At 35.6% G+C, this 22421-nt stretch overlaps 1 protein-coding gene across 1 annotated transcript in view; it reads left to right on the plus strand.

Annotated features, from left to right (window-relative positions):
* The first annotated feature begins 1948 nt into the window (after nt 1-1948).
* The window catches only part of LOC142349523 (uncharacterized), a 29927-nt gene continuing 9454 nt past the window's right edge, over nt 1949-22421 (plus strand). Inside the window, exons 1-7 of the mRNA XM_075401141.1 lie at nt 1949-1984; nt 3956-4084; nt 4333-4399; nt 4778-4901; nt 5220-5379; nt 20898-21061; nt 21341-21492. Of these exons, the coding sequence (XP_075257256.1) occupies nt 3968-4084; nt 4333-4399; nt 4778-4901; nt 5220-5379; nt 20898-21061; nt 21341-21492 (784 nt within the window). The 5' untranslated portion in view covers nt 1949-1984; nt 3956-3967. The remainder of the gene's footprint in view (nt 1985-3955; nt 4085-4332; nt 4400-4777; nt 4902-5219; nt 5380-20897; nt 21062-21340; nt 21493-22421) is intronic.

The following is a 22421-nucleotide window of genomic DNA, read 5'->3' on the forward strand; positions in this document are numbered from 1 at the left end:
TCTGTTGAAACAACTTTGTAGTCTTCCGGAAAGTGGAAGTACAAATGTTTTTCATTTAGTGTCAGGGAGATGGTTTATGTAAATGGTGAAAAAGTGGACTCAGTAGAGAGCCATTGGGAGCAACAGTTGTAACAAAAAAATTTTGACATTTTTTTGTTATCTTTGACATATTGTCGCCTTTAGCTTAGACACGACTCAAATGAGATACGACTTTGTTCTCCCATTTTCTTGTTGGTAGTTTTTGATTACAAACAGCCAAAAACCTTTGGTGTAGATGTAACTTGTTGGTCGAGAAGTTTTTACATTCGGTGGTTACAATTCAATAACTGTAAGATAGCAAATTGTTTCTTGCGGAACGCGAATTGCGATTGATGTCATTAATCTTTGCTTTTTCCGTAGATATAATCAAATATTTTGCAAATACTTTGGGGAGGCAAGTTAACACACGTATGAGACTGTTGTTTTTTGGTATTTATTTCTGTCCGTCAAATGTAAGGACAATCTTGCATACCAGCCACAGAGGAGTTAAAGTCAAAGAAATCGTTAGAAAAACTGGTTTGTGTTCTCCTGTAGTCGTTCGAGGCGGTCTGGGTCAATGGAATTTCTTACAGCTAGGTACTTTATAAGATTATTGATTTGTAGCTCTGTCTTACTTATTGTTTTAAACAGAGAACTTGGATAATTTTCGGCTTTTCCCAATTAATGGAAATCTGAGAAAAAGGTACAAATAAAACTGTTAAACGATTTGCACTTTTAAAATCGGTTTCATCGTATCGCATTGGAGACGGAAGTGGCAGTATTTGACGTATAATTCTAAAATTTTTCCGTATCAGGTTGAATTTTCCTGCAAAAAAACGTCCAGTTTCAAAAAAAATATAGATCTTCTTGACATCTGAAAATTTGTGTACTGATACTGTTAAGTATGACACTTTTACTAACGTTTAATTATTTGTTGTTTTTGTGTTCAAGTTTGGCTTTTTGCTTCATCAGACGGCAATTTTCAGGACTAAACTAGGGTGGTAGAGACCTTATATGTCGTGCTACTTTAGACACAAAGTTATCGATTTTTTTCCATATCCTATCATTCCATTGCTGGAGAAGAACGTCCACATTACTGTAGCAATAGGGGAGCAATCGATAAATTTTTTGAATTCCATTCTGCTTTTGGAGACAATTTTTGACCGCCTTTTTCTTTGCTTTCGGAATTGATTGCGCTAGTTCATTTTCGGTTGCATAGGCCTTATAGTAATTCAACGCCTTGCCATCATTTGCGTATGATGTCGGAAATTTTTCATCATCACATTTTGAGTGTCATATTTTGTTGGGCAAGTTTGACAGCTTTACATCAAGTAAATTGTCGTGCTTGTAAAAGTGCTCAAAATTTATCGAGTAAGCATTCCAGAGGAGTTTCTTCAGATGTCATTTGGTTCCAGTTGGTGCTTTTCATGTGTAGATCTCAAGTGACTATCGTAATTTCGCTAATTTGTGGGATAAACTCACAACTACTATTGGTTTCATACTGTGAATCATCCACATTCGCACTTCAATTAACTATGGCACTGGTATTTGCAATGAGCAAATAAATGAACTCAATTTGAATAGACGGTTTTCCCATTTCAATAAGTTTTTTTTAGCAGATCATTGCTCCAATTAAACACATCTCCATATCATCTGGTAACAATAAAGGTAAACGTAATTCACTTTTTACTTTCAGATGTCATTCGGTTCCATTTGGTGTTTTTCATGTATAGATCTCAAGTGACTATCGTATTTTCGCTGATTTGTGGGATAGCCAAACAACTACTGTTTGTGTTATTATATGCATCATCCACATTTGCACTTTGACCAACTATATCACTTGTATTTGCAATGAGCAAATAATTGCATTCAATTTGAAAAGACGGTATTCCATTTTCAATAGGTATTTTTTATCAGATCATTGCCACAATTAAACACATCTCCATATCGTCTGGTAACAATAAAGGTAAACGTAATTTTCTTTTTTACTTTCAAATGTTATTGAAAATGTAAAAAATTTAGAACTCGAAACTTTTTGAAGCTTAGCTGGCTTAATATGTTCAGTAATATTTTTTATGTGTCGCAATCAATAAAGTTTATTTATTTCAGGCAAACATTTTGTACAATTTCACAAATTGAGTTTTTAAGTGCTCTAAAATGCTACTACGTTTGTTTCTCTACAAAAAAGAAAGTTATGGAAGAATATGATAGCCTAAGAGCAAAAACTTCTAATGGATTTAACCAAAAAACGGGGAGAAACAAAAACAATGACAAATCCATCATACCTAAGCATCTTTCATAACCAAGCAGTGTCCGAAAGTGTGTCCACAAGAAGTGCAGAACCCATGAGAAGAGAAAATGGCGAAATTTTGTTTCCCTGATGCCTTTTAATCTTGATGTTTGAAATTTTGCTTTTATTTATATAGTGATAACAAATAAAAATCAGGCCAACTGACGTCAGATGGATTGCTCTCAAACGACAAGCGAGGGCAATGTATATTTGAAGGGGTGTAGTTTTGAAAGGTTTTAAGGGATTTGAAAAAAATTTCCTACCAGAAAGTGGTTCCGAGACCGTACCTCCAGTACACCAGTCAAACATTTTAACTACTGAGTTTCAGTTGATTTGATTCTTTTTGCTCAAAATTGCTTTTTTAATGGCAACAATTTTAATTTTAGAAAGAGAGCGACTTAGATCACTCAAAAATGACCAACTCTAGCGTAAAAAAATCACTCAAGAAGTCACGGAATCCTCTAATGCAAAAGCGCAAACACGATTAAGCCAAAATTTTGCATAAAAAAGACACACATGGGTAGAATAAGTGCTCCGATTTTCATTAGAAATTAATAATGCCACTTGAAATTTGAAAGTAGAGAATATTGGAGCCGATTGCACATTCAAACACTTAAAATTTTAAATTCGATAACTTACTGAAGACTAATTTCAAAATCCTGTAAATTGAACCAAAATCCTGTAAAGTTCAATTTTTTATATTAATTTAGAAAAACTTTGCAAAAATCTGGCGAGATAACTCCTCATTTAGTAAGCAACGCTACTTTTGGACGGTAACAAATTTTGTAGTAATATCAAAACGAAGTATTTCGCCGATAAAATTTTGACAAAAGGATGTAATTTCTAGGCAGTTTTTTGATGATATCTGAAACTTGACCACCTAAAGTGAAACACGTGCTGAAATCGAAGGGCCAAGAAGCCATGGATTTGTGGATATCAAGTGGAACAAAATAACTTTTGATATACTTCGGGTAAAGTGTTCTCTTCTAAAGTGGACTCAGCTTTTATTTTAATCGTGAGTTAGATCTTTTAAAACTGTTCGGCACCCTCCCTTAAATAAGAAACTGCAAAAGGCGTTTATACTGCTTTTCATCTCCCCCTTCCCCCACAGCTTAGTGGGTATGCATATAGACGCACGTGCCATATTTTCACATAACGAATTAGTTCATCCTGGCACATGCCCTGAAACTGGAGTGCTAACGGGGGGGGGGGGCAGTGGATGCACAAACTGAAAAAGTATTATCATTCTAATATTCTATAGTAAAGGCTCTTTCTTATTATGGCGAAAACACCTGTAGTCCCCCAATCTGATGAACACAGTAACTATACCACAGTTGTTGACTAAGTTTTGGAGTGGCCTTATAATGGGGAAACAGCCTAAATAGCAAGATCTAAAGCTTGTGGGCATTTAACTTTTATGACCCCACCCCAACCCCCAACCCCCAGTGCGCTTTCTATTTATTTTTGGATAGTGAAGCGCTGTGCTAATAATCAACGCATAATTAGTAACTTGGGGCTTCTCTGGGGAAACTTTGGATTTCAAAAGGGATTTCAAATAGATCTGATCTTTGATACTGCCACTTTTTTTAAACGCAGAAGGAGAGGGATGGGAGGCGACCAGTTTTTAACATACTGTTCTTGTTGAAGCGCTGCTGCAGTATGACATACCCATGCGAGTGTGGAAACGATGGTTTCTACCGCATGGCTGCAATGCAATCTGAGGAAGAGAGAAGAGCACTTACACTGCAGTATGAAGCTATGCTACGAAACCAACAGATATGATTACACATTCTAAATGCGCAATTTAAGTGGCCTGGTTCTTGAAAAAAAACATTTTCACACTGAATGATCACATTTAAAATTTAGACTTTTCCCATTATAAATCTTCCAACTTAATAGCCAACTTATAAATAAATCTTCCAACTTAATAGGCTTATAAGGAGGGGGGTTTTCCTGTATCCTGAGAACAGTTGCTGGCTATACCTTAATAGCTTCGAAACCATTAGATTAGAAATGTGTTGCAAGCAATGCAAGACCAACGTCAACTACAACCAGATTTGCAATGGCACGTGAACAGTTGGGATCCACAAAGAACGTGTTTTCTCCTTACGAATCCTTCTAAGCGGTTGCTAGGAGGCATGTTGTTCCTGTTGAAGGCTCATTTCATATTTTTGAAATTTGGAATCTATTCTGTTCCCCCCAGTGTTTTTTATGACCCCCAGTTACAAATTATATGTTGTTATATAGCATGTTACTATGTAAGAAAATAGCACGTGCGCCTGGGGTTCATAAAAAGTTTATGCTCAATAAGCTCGGGGGGGGGGGGGGGGGCAAAACAGAATAGATCCGAAATCTGATAATCTTTTGACGCGCAGATTGCTAAAAACTGAGAGACCGCATGAATACTTAAGAAAATTAATTCATCAACTACTACCCACTAAAGTACATTTAGGAGGAAACACTTATCAGCCCAACAAAATTTCTACGACTTCTACACTGCAGAGATGAGGCAAAAAGATATGATAGCATTGCGTAATTTGGACGCCAACAGATATCAGCAAGAAAGATTTGATCGAGCAATGCAAATTCGACCAGGGATCTTGTCACTTGCATGAGTCTGCAATGTCATGACAAAATATCAATAGGAAATTCTAACATTAATTTTGTACCATTTAATTCAGGAGAAGACTGATATTTTTTCTATGCCACAAAATATTTGTAGGACAGCAAAAAGCCGGCTTGATAAGATAGATTCTGGTTTGGATCAGCACTGCTTTTAGAAATATTCAGTCAACATTTTGTACATTTTTGCTAAACGTATGATACAAAACTAATACCATTTACATTGTCAAAATTAAGACCATTATATTATAAAAATGCCAACCGATATAAAAAGGACAATATCCTAACAAGATTGCGCTCTGATGGCTGAATACCAGAGGATAATAGCAGAAATGAATAACAGATCACAACAGGAAAAGGACACAATGGAAAGAGAAAAATTGTCGAGTGATCAAATGTGCCTCAGGAATCAACTGCAGGACGAATGTCATAAAAATGAAAGCAAAATGGTTTGTTTGTTCTTGAATTAACTTCAAATAATTAAAAATAACGGAAGCGTAAACATTGCCTACAACGTGAAATCTCGCATGCTACTCTGACAGGCACGTACTATATTTTCTTTTTTTTTAAAAAAAAAAAAGATAAGAAAATACAAATTCAATTCATGAATAGGGATTTCAAGTGGTAAGAAAATTCCAATGATGTGAAAGATCATCATTCCAAAGCTACTTCTTGAATTAATGGCGAAGGTGTACCACATTATAAAAAACATCTTCAACTCTATTGGAGCCTCTTATTAGGCAAAAGAAACGAGAAAGTTAATATCAAAATTACCGTTCATCTAAGGCCAACAAAAAAAGTATTAGCAGCGGCGATGGGAACTGAAACACGGTTAAAGAGAAGTTCAGGAAGCTCAGTATAGAAAAAATCATGAGAGAAAAACCGGATAATTGTAACTAAAGGAAAGTTTGTTGTGAATTGAAACCTAAAAAAAGAACCAAAACAATTTCTTGATTATGGAGACTGAACAAAAAAAGAAAGACTGAGTTTACGTCGTGTCCAAATGACTCCTCTAGATAGTTAAAAAAGTTCTACTAATCAATCTTTGCTCCACAAAACTGACACCTGATAAACTTGGAATAAATCTCACAGTAGCGAAATGTTTGGTGAACTTCAAGCCATTAAACCATGTGAGAACTAAAACCAAGATCACAACCTTCTCCCGCCAAAATCTTTTAAGTCTTTTTCTCTGGGGACGATCACTTGCCAAATTTGCCAGGACTTGTGATTCGAGAACTCAGCAGCTTGAAGTCGGCATTATGAATGCAAGTCAACAACACATGCAAGAGATTTGAAAATACTGCTACAAGAGTACTTCCCCACACTGAACCATAGACTCATCAAAAGTGGTCATCAAACGAAGCTACTTTTGAGGTGGGGGATGTAATTTGGCTGCTGGAGTAGTGGACTACCAGAGGAATCTGGCTACTCGGATAGGCGACCTGGGTTTTCACCGGACCAGACACAACCGCTAGGTCACGCGAGTTAAAAACAGCTTGAAATACAACCGCAAGGTAAAGTTAGGGTTACCTTTCAGGACAAATGCACAGCATTATTTTCCTCATTTAAACAACGTAAACTGCATTAACTTTTGATGATTTATATAAAGCTCCAAGTTTATTGATTTCTAACCTTTTGTTAAAGGAAAAGTCATAAAACTCGAGAGAAAAGGAAACAGGAAGTTGTGTAAGCTATGGAAAGTTTGTTGTGAATCTGAAACAAAGACAAAGAAAGGAACTAAAACAATTTAGAGAATTTGAAGATTAAACAAAGAAAATATTGAACTTACGCCGTATTCACGATCAATACGCTGAGCCACAATACAACAGAGAAAACAAGTTGATTGCAGCAGCTTTTTCTCAGAATTTTGAGTAACAACCTCAGAAGCTGCAATTCTTTGAAACACCTAACTTAAGAACACATCAAAAACCCAATTTTTTACGGATTTGAAATTTGAAAAATGAATGAAGAGTCTCTCACTCACAAAAAACTCAACAGCACTACAACATAGTCAATTGTTATCTCATCTCAAAAACAAAATGTTGGCAACTCAAAGGCTACTTAGATTGACATGTAAACGTAGGTCGTTGTATTCTAGGACCAGTGATTAACCTAGATAATTAAGAGCTTTGATCGGAGAAGTTGATATGATGCCCAATAAATTGATCAATAAACTCGAGAAGTATGGAGATATAAGAGCAAAAGGAACATTTAGATATCTAAAAGTCCTTCTCAAACGGATAATAACATAAAAAGAAAAATAATTGCAATAACAACCCCTTGAAAGTTCCTCAGTGATCAGCAGATATAATTCATATAAATTTATAACAGAAATAATTAATCCAGTTTTCTTTAAAAAAAATTAGATCCGTTTGCGAAGATTCTTTTGCTACCAAAATGCTGTCTAAAACTTTATTTAATCTGAAAATAGGGCAAGATATTGCAATATAGCTGAGCAATTCGGTTCTTTCTCATTTGATCACAATATCTTGCACGCCGAGTAAAAACAGCAAAAGATATTTCAAGTATAAAAATAGGATCAAGCACGTCAGACGAAATTGCATATGAATTTTGGATCAGATTAGCTAAGAAGAGGCAGACTTCTGTTTTCTGTAGGAACAGAAAAAATTTTGTCCAGGCTGAAAGTTTTCAGCCAAAAAAAATCCAACTAACCAAAGCAGAATTTAAGTGATGAAACTGCGCTTTGACATGGTGGGGTTCATGCATAAATACCATATACAGAAGCCTTTTTGGAAGTCGTTAATTTAGTTCAGGCTCAAAACTGTACAAAAAAGTGGTACCTTCATGAAACACAATCACGCCCACCGAATCACGCCCACTTGTTCGATAAAGTTTGTGATGATAATTAAGTGGATTCCTGTCTTCAGACTTCGCAAAATGAAAAATTCGGAAACGAAATTATAACTACTGATGAGGATAATTGACTACATATCATAACCAGCGGACTCTTTGAATTGCGCTTTTCAGCATAGCAAAAAAATGAAGTACCAGCAGACAACAAAGAATTTACTTGTTTGTGAAAAAGAAAAGACCATTTTCTGTCAGTTGGTCTTTGCCTACAATGGATGCGCTGATTCGTCTGTTTCGAAAACCAATCTTCTTGGCAGTCCCATCTTTATTAATTTACTCTCTTTTACAGATACTACCACAAAATTTCTAAAATTAGCAATTTGTGCAAGAAAGTTTTAAACGTATTTACAGAAATAAAACAACACTTAACAGAGCAAAAGGATAACAAGCTGTCAGTAACAATAAATTTTCACGGGTTAAATCTTGTTTTGAGAACCAAGATAGAATTTGGTTCATTTGGTTTTCATTTGCAATTTTTTTTAATATACGCATTTCCATATCTCACAAGTGTCAAGAGAATACTGATAAGTCTCGTTCCGTGTTCTTTGCCCCCTCTCTAAGGCAAGGATCAGCAATAAAAACTCCAATTCTAAAAACCAAATTTAATTGGTAATGGATATAAAATAATCAATTAACCCATTGAATTTCTATTAGTTGACCATTCAAAAAACAATGTTTGTCGATAAACGAAGCCCAATCGTTACAATTTGTTTGGCTTCTTTCTCTAAATTTTCACTCTTGAAATGTAGGTAGGCACAACGCTTTTTATTCTTACCTTGTGATTTCCCACACGGCGACACTTGTTTGATTCGAAAAGGCCGAAGTAACCCAAAAGCTGTCTTTTTAAGGAAAAGAAGGTTTCCACCTTTTATTTTTCAAGTTTTATATTCAATTAATATTAATCAAATTGGCATTTTTCATCAGTTATTTGATAACTGATTTCGGACCAATCAATGAGTTGTTTCAACTGAGTGATATCATTACTTGAATATGCAATTATTAATTGGCAATCACTGCACCAAGACAATGCTGAGCAGGTACTAAAAGCAATCGGCAAAATTTTTTATCAAACTTTGCGTGTTTGCTAATCTTCAACAGCAGGTTAAAGAGACATTTCTTTAGTTGCCAATATCTAAATGGGTTAATGTTGGCCACATGTACTTTGTTTGAAGACCAACTGGATAATATAATATGACTACAACATAAAAGATTACCCCATTTCACTGACAGATTACGTTTCATCTGCACGAAAACTAATAGATTTTTAGACTGAAGTTTCAGTCACATTTCCTTTTTTAATAATACTAGCAGTAGTATTTTAGGACTTGAACGAAGCATTTTTCAGAGCAAATTAAAGAGCTTATGATCTACACGTATTACAACGACATCGTAATAACAATGTGCAACCATTGTTAAGATTATAATCTCAGTTCCGAAGAAAGATATTGAAATTACGTCAAGAGTGCTCGCATCGCTAATTCACTGAAAACATTTGCTACACAATAGAAAAAAACTTCATTGAAAAAATTCGCTACATTGTGGAAAATTTTTTGCCAGTTTAAAAAAGATTTTCCTAAACAGGAGTACGGGGACTTCACGCTCTTCAATTTAGAGATCTCAGTACGTAATCAGTAGAATTTTGTATCTGGATATTGATAGAAAGAAGGTTACTGATGACATTCAAGATATTCGGTAGCTTGCACGCGCATATAATAATACGATTTCCTCCAATCAGATTTTGCTTGCAGAAAACAGATGTTGATCGGCCGAGGCAAAAATTGTTTTCTTCAATTTTTGTAAATTGATTAGCTCGTGAAAAACAAAAATCCAAGTTATCCTCCGTGGCTGAGACTCAATGTTAATCTATTATTGGTTTAGTGTGGTTTTCACAATCCAAAAGACTTTGGCACGTTTTCGTTATTAATATCCTTTTCATACTTATCTGCATTTTTTAATGTCACGGAAAGCAAGAAATGGAGTTCTGGCTTTAGTTACGCAGGAGTTACAAAAACATCAAAAATTCTATTATACTGAAGGCAAAGTTCTACAATTTGCAAGTAAAGTGGAGTGAGAATTGCGTGCTTGAGCAGATATTTAAAGCCAAAATATTTCATGTTTGTTAAAAGATTTTCAGTTTTCTTTGTTTTTTTTCTTTTCATAATATTTTCCGGAATACTATTACAACATGGTATATGTGTTCAAGCGAAGCGTAGTTAAAACTGTGTGAAGCGCCAACACCCAGGTAAAAGATTTTTTTTAACTTAACCGCTGTTTTTATAGAATAATGGAGAAAATCTGAGTTTTGCTCGCAATTTTTGTATGTTCCCCTGTCTATTCACTTGCTTAGTCTGAATAATGACACGTTGATTCTCTAATGTAGCGTTTAAAAATCTTATTTTAAGTTTTCTAAAGATGCTTCAAGGTTTTTGTAAATTTAGTTCTTTATTATGAATTCTTTAGTTCTTCCCGTGTTTATTGTTCTGTTTGTCGTCTTATCAGTTAGTCTCACTAATTTTAGTTCCCACTGACTTTCTACGGACCTAAAAGAGAATTTAATTCTCCGTAAATCTAATTTCGGTGGTTGAAACTACTCTTTTTTAACAAATCATTGCAGCAAAACAGTTAAGATGATCGTTGTTGATAATTGTTGATAATTCTTCGAAACGGTTCATATCAACACAACAAATTCATTTGCAAACACTAGATGGAGAGTAACAAGTCGAACAGCTATTATGCGAGTCTTCCAAAAATTAGCTAAGGTTATCACAAAACGATCTGTTCATATCACAACACAATATTTTTTGAGGAAAATTTTAACAGCTTATATGAGCACTCAAAGAGTATTTTGAAAATCAAAACTATCTTGAGACAAAATAGAATTAATTAGATTTTGTTACGGCATTTGATCTGTTATAGCAATCATCTCAATAAAAGACTTACCAAATACTGAAAGTTACATTGAAAACTACGGTTTTGCTGAGATCATTGCTTAAGTTGAGCTCATACCAAAGCAAGCTAATTCTATATCCCTACATGGCTATGTCCTTCCTATCTTGTTAGCTCTCAAGTCTGTTTACCCAATAGAAACAAAACAACATTACAAACATAATAATAATAGAATGCAGTACACCAAAACATGATTTTTCTCAAGCTACTATCAAACTGCATCTACATTGAGATACATGACTTAATGACGCTCCTAACAATCATGAACAGAAAATGCGACATTAAATCTTAGTTAATTAAGCCATGATCCTATAAAAATAGGCAAAATCACAGGGGAGTGATTCAAATAGTCAATTGAAGACAGGGGGAAATGTTCAATAGAAAAATAACATTATACCAATTCTTTGTGGTGAAAACTTATGACCAGGAAAGGGAAACTTTTGACAAAAACAGCATCGAAAATATGCTCTGTTTTTTTTTTGAACGATTCCACATCAAAAAATGCACGTGGAGGATAATATGTAACGCACTTACAATAAACTAGAACAAAACAGTGAGGCTTGGTAATGTGTGTTTCCACATAAAGTTCCGACACCACTCATCCACATTTTTGGCTTAAATGTCTACCAAATGAGGAAAAGAAAGAAAAAGTTCAAAAACTCAAATAGTATTTAAAAATTGGTGTTTGAATAAAAAAATGCTTCCCACTCAAACTACATAGAAAATTAAATAATGTCTTATTAAAGGGGCGATGACAAATGCAATTTTTAAGACTTCAAGGCAAGACGAACCACAAAATCAACTAAGAACAACAAACATTTTTTTCAAATCTTTTGAAAAACAAAAGAACTATTAAGCCAGTTAAAATAACGTCAATTGAAACCTAAATTAATCAAATAATTCGATTTTTGCAAAAAAACATGGGACAACTCTTTAAAGAGACTCGGTATCAGTTAGACGAAAAAGAACAAATACGGCAAAGTTAAAAAGATAAGTTTTTGAAAACAAATCATTTTTAAGAATGAAAACCATTAGATGTTAACTGAAGTCCTTAAATACGTTTATGTTCATTCATGACCCTCAACGCCGTGGATATGTTGTACGTCGACAAAAAAACGCTGAATACAGACAAAAAACAAAAATTCAATTGAAGTTTGCGAGAGAACAGTGTAGAAACCATTTAAAAAAATCTATTCCTTGAAAAAATACCTAAAAAATAGTTTGCGCCTTCTTTGATCACCAATAGAGTGATATGTGACCTCTGAAAAATGAGACCAGGTAACAAGTAGACAGAAAAAAAATAGCAAAGTTAAGAGAAAACGTTCAAATACTAAGCAATGCTCTAAGAACATCCGATGTGTTCAAGCATTCCTTTCCTCAGCGTCAATATGATATACGGCCTTTAATAAATGACACTTGATAACAATAATTAGACAAAAAAGCAAAATGCAACTATAAAAAGGCATTCTTATGTTTATGTTCATTCATGACTCTCTACGCCGGGGATATGTTGTACGTCGACAGAAAAAAAACGCTAAATACAGACAAAAAACAAGAATTCAATTAAAGTTTGCAAGAGAACAGTGTAGAAACCGTTAAAAAAATCTATTCCTTGGAAAATACCTAAAAAAATTGCGCCTTCTTTGATCACCAATAGAGTGATATGTGACCTCTGAGCAATGAGACCAGGTAACAAGTGGACAAGAAAAAAAATCGCAAAGTTAAGATAAGCCGTTAAATACTATCAATGCTCTAAGAACATCCGATATGTTCAATCCTGCTATTCCTCAGCGCCAATATGATATACGGCCTTGAATAATGATAATAAATAATAATTGGACAAAAAAAAGAAATGCAAAGTGCAACGTTAAAAAGGCAATCTTCCAAAGCATTTGTTTTCAAAAATATGAAAAATATTAGTTATCAACTGAAAGCAGGAAAAAAGTTCTTTGGTTATCAATAGGAAGCAGCTTATTCTTTAGCAGTTATCCAGAAAATTGTCAACAATTACAGAGAAATTGACAATTAATGAAAAAAATCCCATTCAGTTTTGCTGGAAGGCGGTGTCCAAGCCGTTAAAACCATAATCTATTCAACGAAAAAAGGAAATGTACAATTGTGCTTTCCTAACAAATTCTCATAACGTTATACTTGACCTGTCACTATTGTGACGACCCAAGAAAAAGAAACACAAAAAAACGGAAAATCTACAAAAATGAAAAATGTTTGTGTGCAGACCTGCAGTTCGTGTTATCAGATTTAAAAAATGGTTAATTAAAACCTGAAACCACAATAAATATTATTTTTAATAGCTTACAGAGAAGATGTAACATGTCTTTGCTGACATTAAGCTACATATTGATTGAAAAAGAAAACAAAGTGGCCAAGCTCAATACCCTATTGTTTATCTTAAAAGTAAGTAATTTTAAAACTCAAAACGAGCATAAGCTTTCGACTAAAAAATTTAGATAGGTTTTCTTGAAACTCCTTAGGAAGCTAATTGGACTTGCCATCAGTAAGGTTCGATTTGAATTTTTATCCTCTTAGTTAAGATACAAAAGGAAAACCTGCGAAAAAAAAAATAAAAAAGGCAGCGAAAATTGTGTAATAAAATGGACTTAAGATGCTTATTTGGTGCCTATTTGATTAAAAACTTGCTTAATTTTGAGAAATTTAGCAATCATTTTGGCCAACAGATTATATCTGACAGTTCAAAAACTCAGCTCTTTCTTTAGAGGTATAACCATCGTCGCTGTAGCTATCAATTTAACATATTTTCCGCATAAATGGCAATAAAAAATGTGCAAAAATTTGGAAAATGAGAGCAAACAAAAAACGAAAATCATTCAGTTTTTCTTATAACTTTAAGAAATAAGGTTTAAAACTCGATAACTCTGTGATACGTATGGATACCTATTATATATCGAAACTCCTATGTGTACTAAATTATTTATCCTCTATATCTATAATTATATCATGTGTTTTATAACTAAAAGTTATGACTTCTATTTATTCACCTATATTAATATTCCCGTAAGTCTACGAAATTATTTCATATTTTGTTCATACTAGTTTATCATAAGTAATCATAATTTCATTTAGTTATCTGAATTCAAGTTACTCTGTAAACGCTCTTCATAATCTTAATCTAGATTTAACAACGGATTCGCGCCGCGTCTCCAAGAATCAGAATTCGTAATACACAAGTTATTGTGTATTCGCCTAGCAATTCCTATCGTAATCTCGACACCAGTATTCGCAACGCGAATCCTAAAGTATTCAATACGATTAAGTATAACATGGCGCAGTCAGCGACAAAGGACAGCGGCAAATCCCCACTTGGAATTCAACCCTTTTGGGAAAAGGCAACACTAGAACCTCCAATTCGCTGGGAGTTTTGGAGAATACAATTGAAACTCGCAATTCTCGCCCGAGAAGGAATTGAAGTAGATCTCCTCTTATTGGACCCCCCAGACCATGTCCTCTTACCTCCTGAACCAGCATATGAAGATGCAGTTGACAACCCGACGGCACAATCAGAGCGAGACCGACGTACCCGCAATGAACAAGCAAAAACAGCGTGGAAGAATCAGTGTCAACGAGTTACAGCAGTTGGTATACTTTGCGGTGATAAACCGCGGAAGTTGTGTGATCGGAAAGCATCCTCTTTGATGTACTTGAGCTTAGGCATGGAAGGTCGGCGCGTATTCAACTCAAAGAATTCGACCATCAATCTTGAAACAATTTCAACGAAAGATCTGTGGGATATTCTCAATACAACCTTCATTCGGATCCACAATATAACCTTCGATAGATACCTATTCCTCACCCGAAAACAGCAAAAGGGAGAACCTATTGAGAAATTCTATGGACATCTCAAAGAACTTTCGGAAAACTGTGACCTTGGAGATAAAGGAGACACGATCATCCGGGATGTCTTTATTGCAAACATGCAAAATGAAGACATTCAAAAGGAGCTCCTTAAGGAAACAGTTGACCCGGAAAAAGCATTGGCAATAGCGATCAATATCGAGATGGGTACGCTCAACCAATTAAAAATGAATGCAAGCAAAACCGAGTCACATTCAACTGTTAATCAAGTACAACGGATGCGCATCGCAAATGTTACCTTTTTCTCCAATATGAATACAACAGCACGAAAAAAGCCAACAACCTGTCATTTCTGTGGATCCAATTGGACCTCTGACCACCGAAATAAATGTCCCGCTCGGGGAAAAAGATGCAATAACTGTGGTATTGAGAACCACTTCGCAAAAGTTTGCCAAAAACCTAAAGATCCCAATTGCTACCCAAAACCTAAACCGCGGGTCAATAACGTAGAGAAGGACGATCAAAATGAAGATGTCAATCAGATTTCGACTAATTTTGATCCTGATTTGGAATCAAACTATTCTTCAGATGAAGATAATTGTGTAGCAGCAGTATCCTCAACAGATTCCTCAACTTCAGTGGATGCAATCAATCTTCCCGTCATCTTTGGTAAAACATCAACAAATGTTTTGGTGGATTCGGGCAGCGTATGCACAATAATAAACGAATCCTTGGCAAACTCCATCATTTCACATGATTCAAAATCGAAGTGGATACGCGAAGCGAATCCTAAACAATTGAAAACATTTTCAAACGAACCTATTAATACGGTGGGCATTCTTCAAACTTCAATTCAAAGCAGTAATTGGTACGCAAATCCAATAGAAATTCAAGTAGTGGCAGACGGACATCGTTCTCTATTGGGTAGAGATTTGTTTCCAGCTCTTGGACTCTCAATACATCAATCAAGTAACAATGTAACAATTAATCAGGTAGATCAAGAATATTGCCCAATCAAAAAACAGATCGCTATTGATTATCCCGATCTCATCTCCAGAATTGGTAAGTCCAAAGTACATACAGTTCGTTCGAAATTCCACAAACACTATACTCCATCCCACCAAAAGGGCCGTCGTGTTCCTATAAATTTACTAGACAAAGTATCTGCTGAGCTGAAGAAACTTTCTGAACAAGGACACATCGAAAAATTACAAGAATGTTCGGATAAAAACTACATTTCCCCCATTGTAATCACGGTTAAAAAGGACAAATCTGTAAAGTTAGCTCTTGATTCAAAAATATTAAATAAAGCGATCCAAAAAAACAAGTACCAAATGCCAAATATAGATAGTCTTATCGATTCAATCTCACAACATATTAATAATTCAAACTTAGGAGATCATGTCTACTTTTCAACGATTGATTTAAAATACGCCTATAGTCAATTAAAACTGCATCCGGATACCGCACGTCATTGCAATTTTAATATCATTTGCGGCGATGCAACTGGCACATATCGTTTTAAAACGGGATTTTACGGCCTTACGGATATGCCGGCTGAGTTTCAAAAGGCAATGGATTACACATTGGTTGGACTAACTAACACATATTGTTTTCTGGATGACATAATTGTAGTTAGCAAAGGTACCAAGGAATCGCACCTCAAATACGTGTACAAATGTCTCCAAAAACTCGAATCCGATAACCTCCGAATTAATTTGAGTAAATGTCATTTCGCAAAACATCAAATAAATTGGCTTGGCTTCACATTCTCACAAAGTGGTGTTAAACCTATAGAATCTAAAACAGCGGCAATTGCGGAAATCAAAGCTCCAAAAACATTGAAACAATTACGATCCTTCCTAGGTAGTGTTCATCATTTAAGCAAATTTATACCCAATCTTGCCAAAATATGCCATCCCCTTCGGCCATTATTAAAGAAAAACGAAAAATTTATTTGGAATGAAACTCATCAATTACATTTTGAACACATCAAAACTGTTATTGCAAATGCTACGGAAAATACTCATTTTAATCCAACACTCGAAACGCGAATCAAATGCGATGCATCTCGCCAAGGTTTAGGCGCTGCGCCTGAACAATTAGATTGTGACGGGTGGAAAACAGTAGCTTTTGCATCTCGTTTTCTTAATAGCAACGAAGAACGCTATAGTGTAAATGAACTCGAATTACTTGGGGTGGTGTGGGCCATCGAATATTTTAAATATTATTTATTTGGGAAGACTTTCACAGTTTTAACAGACCATAGAGCACTTCTTTCAGTTCTAAAATCACACCGTTCTAATAAATCCTACAACAGTAGATTAACACGATGGATTGATCGTTTGTTACCATTTGATTTTAATATCGAACATATTCCTGGTACCAGAATGGGTTTAGTTGATTATATTTCGCGTCAACCAAATCAAAACGCTAAAAGTGTCAATCAATACGATGAGGAATTCATGGTAGCAACAATTTCCCGTATTCGCGACGCAATTACATCTTTATTTAGTCACGCGAATAAAATTCCTTTCCAAAAGCGGCACATAACCAGTAATTATAACCAACAAGTAAACAAGACGCGCGTCCACGGTTGCAAACCTGCTAACATTAACACGAATAACTCAAATACCTCAATTAATCCACTCATTCCTCGAGCACAAGTAAACAATTACAATTCTGAATTCATTTCCAACTTTAATTGCCTTGCAAATCAATTGATTAAAAACACTACTGCATCCGCATCACGAATCCAGTCAAATAAATTTAATTGTAATTCAGCCGCAAAAACAGAAAATAAAGTGAACCACATAACAATGTCCGCAAAAGAAGTGCCTCAATCTAACCCCCCAACCCCTACTACTGCTCCCAAAGTAACCTTCCGCACTCAATCAACCCCTATAGCGACAACCAGTACAAGCCCTAACATCCACACCCCAATTTCATCATCACCCGAAATACAAGACATTGAATTATCCAAAGAGGAAATTTTTGAAAGTAACTTAAATCAACTATTTACAAAATCCTTCTTAGCCGTCCTAACAAGTAAGGACGCAGTATTAAAAGAAATTAGAGATTGTGTCCTCCAAGACGACGAGAACCGCTGTAAGGAAGTTAGCCCCTATATTTATTCATTCTGGAAGGACCTTCATGTGAGGTCCGGTTGTTTGTGTGTGGATGAGCGCGTCGCCATACCTAACTCGATAAAGGACGCGGTACTGGAATCCATACACATGACCCACCCTGGTAGTTGGGGCAAGATTTCATTATCTCAGTATGCATGGTGGCCATATATGCATAGAGAGATTCTCGCCAAAGCATCAGACTGCGGTCCGTGTACCGATATTGGTAAGAATTTGAAACCTATTATATCAAAATCTAAATGGTATCCTCACAAGGCTTGTCAAGAACCAAATGAAGAAATTCAAATTGACTTTGGGGGCCCGATAACAAATGATAAAGATAAAGATATTTACTTTCTGACATGTATAGATAGTTATTCAAAGTATCCAACAGCTCGAATTTTTGAACATGCAAATGGGACAAATGTAGTAAAATTTCTCCGCGATTATGCTTATACTCATGGAATCCCGCGAACAATCCGCCTAGATCAAGCTACTTGTTTAGTAGGTAAACAAGTTACAAACTATTGTAATGAAAATAACATTAACATTCTCGATGCGCCAGTCGGAGACCATAGAGCAATTGGATTAGTGGAGCGAATGGTACAGATAATTAAACGGCGGTTATCCTGTATGAAAACTGAAAATAAAGATTCATTTTCTACATCTAAAGCAATTAAACAGATAGTTTTTGACTTACGAATAACAAGACAGAAAACAACACAGATAACTCCATTCGAAGCTCATTTTGGTCGTCTGGTGAATACTCCGTTACGTAATATTAGCACATGTCCATCAAGTTTAAATTTAACATATGAAAAAATTATTAATCACTATTTAGATGCTGATACAGTTCCTGTAGCCAAATACCTCGATGATGCTGGATGGGTCAACCCGGAGAGAAGCGATCTAGAAATTGAGACGGCTATGAATAAAGAACAACAAGACGCAGGCCTCCGGTACCGTGACTCAGACGACAAGGAATCGCGGTTCATAATCCATCCCAAACTTACGAACCCCATTCCGAGAACAGAAAAATCATTGAGTGTAAAGCTGGCCAGAAAGATACCAAACAAAAAGAGGGCGAAGCGACAACTTGCTGGGCTTTATGAAGTTTTAAAACCCGGTTCATTCGGCACCAAATCCTCCCCCACGACAACCATAATTAATGAACCGGGGCGAATGCCAGTCAAAGTCAGAGACAGTGATCTGGCAAAGTTTGGCACCAAGGCTGAAAGATCTACGAATCTCTGGACGTACGCACAAAGGCGTCCTGCGCCTTATGAACAGACAACTGAGATAAAGATTGCCAAGCACAGCAACGACATCAAAAAACAAAAGCGAGGGGAAATCAAAATTCGACATCGGCATCGAGACACCACCTCAGTTGTTTCCTCAGTCAATTCAAACGTATCTAGAGCCCTCACTGTACGCAAACCCACAAAACCACAGCCCAAACGTCGTCGAAATGCAGCCCCAATCAACGACAATGATAACGCAACAGTTCAGGAACAACAATCAATATCAATAGTACCCGCTCCGCAAACGTCTTCCTCCCAAAATCAACAGTCTCAAGACGCACATCCTGAACCACAAAAACAACAAGGAACCCGAAAACGAAATCGACCCCAATTCTACGGTTTCACGGACGCGGACATTTCGCCTACAAGTTCCTTGACTTCTACCAGTTCCGGTAAACAGAAAAAACGTAAATCGAAGAAAGAGAAGCAAGAGGCAGCAACCGCAAATACAGTAGTAGCCATGATTCAAAATGCGGAAAATTCAAGAATCCCATCTCCCCCAAGACCGGAAATTCAAATCGGCCAAGTTTCGCCACCAGATTCTAGAGTTCGATGCCATGAATACGAACAAGAGAGAGAACTATCTGTTTGGGATGCAGAAAATGAGATTTAAGTTAAAAAACTCAACAAAACTGTCAAAAACTCAATTCACTTATTTAAACTTGTTTCCATTTTAATCTAAAATTAATGTTAACTTTGCTTTATTTTACAACATTTGCTTTCCTATTGTCAGTTTTACATTTATTCAAGTATTTGCCCTGCGAATCCATTCATTATTGTATGTGCGCTAAATTTATTTCAGTTCATGTATTCAGTTTCCGTGATCAGAATTTTGAAGCGTATTCGCTTTGCAATTCCAAAATTATTAAAACATTGAGAATGCTATGTGCTACAATTATTCGTCAAGTGATGATAATTTATATGCATTAACTCACACAGCTTATGTGCAATTGAATGTTCTTAGAGGTATAAGCCTCGCATATGCAAAAATTTTCATTGTCAATTATTCTTAAATTTCACATTCGTAGTACTTCTACAACTTTGAGTTTAGTTTTGTTCACCCAACTCGGTTACATGTTTTGTGTTAATCTAAAAAATTGTAAATACATAAAAATTTTTTTTTGTCACGAGGGAAATGTGATACGTATGGATACCTATTATATATCGAAACTCCTATGTGTACTAAATTATTTATCCTCTATATCTATAATTATATCATGCGTTTTATAACTAAAAGTTATGACTTCTATTTATTCACCTATATTAATATTCCCGTAAGTCTACTAAATTATTTCATATTTTGTTCATACTAGTTTATCATAAGTAATCATAATTTCATTTAGTTATCTGAATTCAAGTTACTCTGTAAACGCTCTTCATAATCTTAATCTAGATTTAACAACGGATTCGCGCCGCGTCTCCAAGAATCAGAATTCGTAATACACAAGTTATTGTGTATTCGCCTAGCAATTCCTATCGTAATCTCGACACCAGTATTCGCAACGCGAATCCTAAAGTATTCAATACGATTAAGTATAACAAACTCCGTGGAAAAACAAAATATAAAAAATCTTTTCAATGGTAGATTCTAATCTGGACGGGCTTTGTAATGATAATCCAGGCACAACCCTCTATCGATCGGCCAAAATTGATTGAACAAAAAACCCATTTGAATATATAGATCCTCCCCGCTGAAGTGGGTCGGAATGAAGTGTGAAAACAAGGGTGCGGAAGCACTCCTGAACGTTCCCCTGAAGCCTGGTCTATAGCTCCTATAACTAAAGCTGAAAACCTTGTACGGAAAACAACGGAAGACAAATATAAATATGTTTTATCTGCCCAGAGCTGAATAATTTCTGCTGTTAAAGCAATTTACAAAAAGATATATTTCAGAATTGGCAATTGTTGGAGAGTATGGCGAGACTGCACAACGAGCGCGAAAGACAGGAAAAGGAATCTCAAGAGAGAGCAGCTGATTTACTCAGGCTGAAAGTCAGAGAGACATTTTATTCAGCTTGTGACTGCCTAGAGAAAGAAGACACAGACACAACTGATAGGTTAAAAGTTGCGGTCGTACCTATTGAAACAATTTCAGAACCTTGCCAAACATTGAAAGTTGCGCCCTTTTAATGACCTTTCAGTATAAATTGAAGCCCCAATTTTTGTTCGCGAAAAGATTTACTGCTTTTAACGCAAACCAAGAATATGAGTTTTTTGTCAAAAATGAGGCGCAAGATAATATGATTCTGAGTAAAAATTATACAGAACTATTGCTTCCGCTCTCAAATCAAGCACATATTGTCATCGAACAGACTAGATCTTTTGTGACTGTACAGGGGAACGCAGACTCCAAGAGGCAACAAGAGCGGTTCGGAAGGAGGCAGATGCTTGTGCAAACAATCTGCTCAAACAACTAGCGATTTAGGAACGATCACTGTCAAAATATGCAACTGCTGTGGATCCCCTACAGATAGAGGTACCATTTCAGGTAATTATTGTTCCGACCCCACTTGTGGGGGGGAGGAACTATATACTCAAAAGGGTTTTTTTTGTTCAGTCAATTTTGGCCGATCGATATATTCATCGTAGGGAAATGTGAGTGTTATCATTAAAAAGCTCGTCCAGCGTAGAATTCGAAACCAAAGAGATTTTTTTGAAATTCGTTTTTTTCGAGGAGTTATCGAGGATTGAAAACGGGATAATTAGCATGATTTTGCTCACAATTAGTGAAATTTTTCTTCAAATTAAGATATTCTTTTAATAAAAAATATTAATGCAAAAATTGATTTCGTGCCACAAAATTAATCGTTTTCGAGTCCCTAATGGACGATAGGCGATAAAAAGTCTAGTTATGGTCTCATAGGGAAGTTAACTATAAAAAAAATCAAATTATATTTGCGAGCTCTTTTTTTAAGAACTTTTTCATATCTTTTTTGTTTTCTTAAGTCACCTCTAGACTAGTCAATTCTCGTAGCGAGTTTCCGTTAATGAGAAACCTCATTTACAGTCTAATGAAGCCCAATGAACAAAAAATTCGTTTTCAAGGAGTAGCTCGTGTTTTTTTTTTGGCTTCGACTCATAGTTTTCGTAATTTTAAATGAAATTTTGATTTCTTTTTGAGGTTTTCCTAATTTATTGGAGTCCTATGGCAGAAAATCGTTGACTATAAGTGCAATAAGTTTTGTAATGAGCAACAATTGAACATATCTAGAGCTTTGAGTGGGCAGCTAACGGCTGTCAAGACTTTAAAAGTGATTTTTCGAGAATTGTTTTTAATATTAACCGATCCTAAGCTTCTTTTCGTGAACAGTAAGTCAGTCAGAGTAATGACAGGACCCACCCCCTTCATTTCTACTGCAACCAAAATTATTCTCGTTAGTGGTTCTATTCTCTAACTATTTTATATGACTTCAATGC

Source organism: Convolutriloba macropyga, chromosome 11 (assembly GCF_964194025.1).
Source record: "Convolutriloba macropyga chromosome 11, txConMacr16.3, whole genome shotgun sequence".
In the NCBI taxonomy this organism is placed as follows: domain Eukaryota; kingdom Metazoa; phylum Xenacoelomorpha; order Acoela; family Convolutidae; genus Convolutriloba; species Convolutriloba macropyga.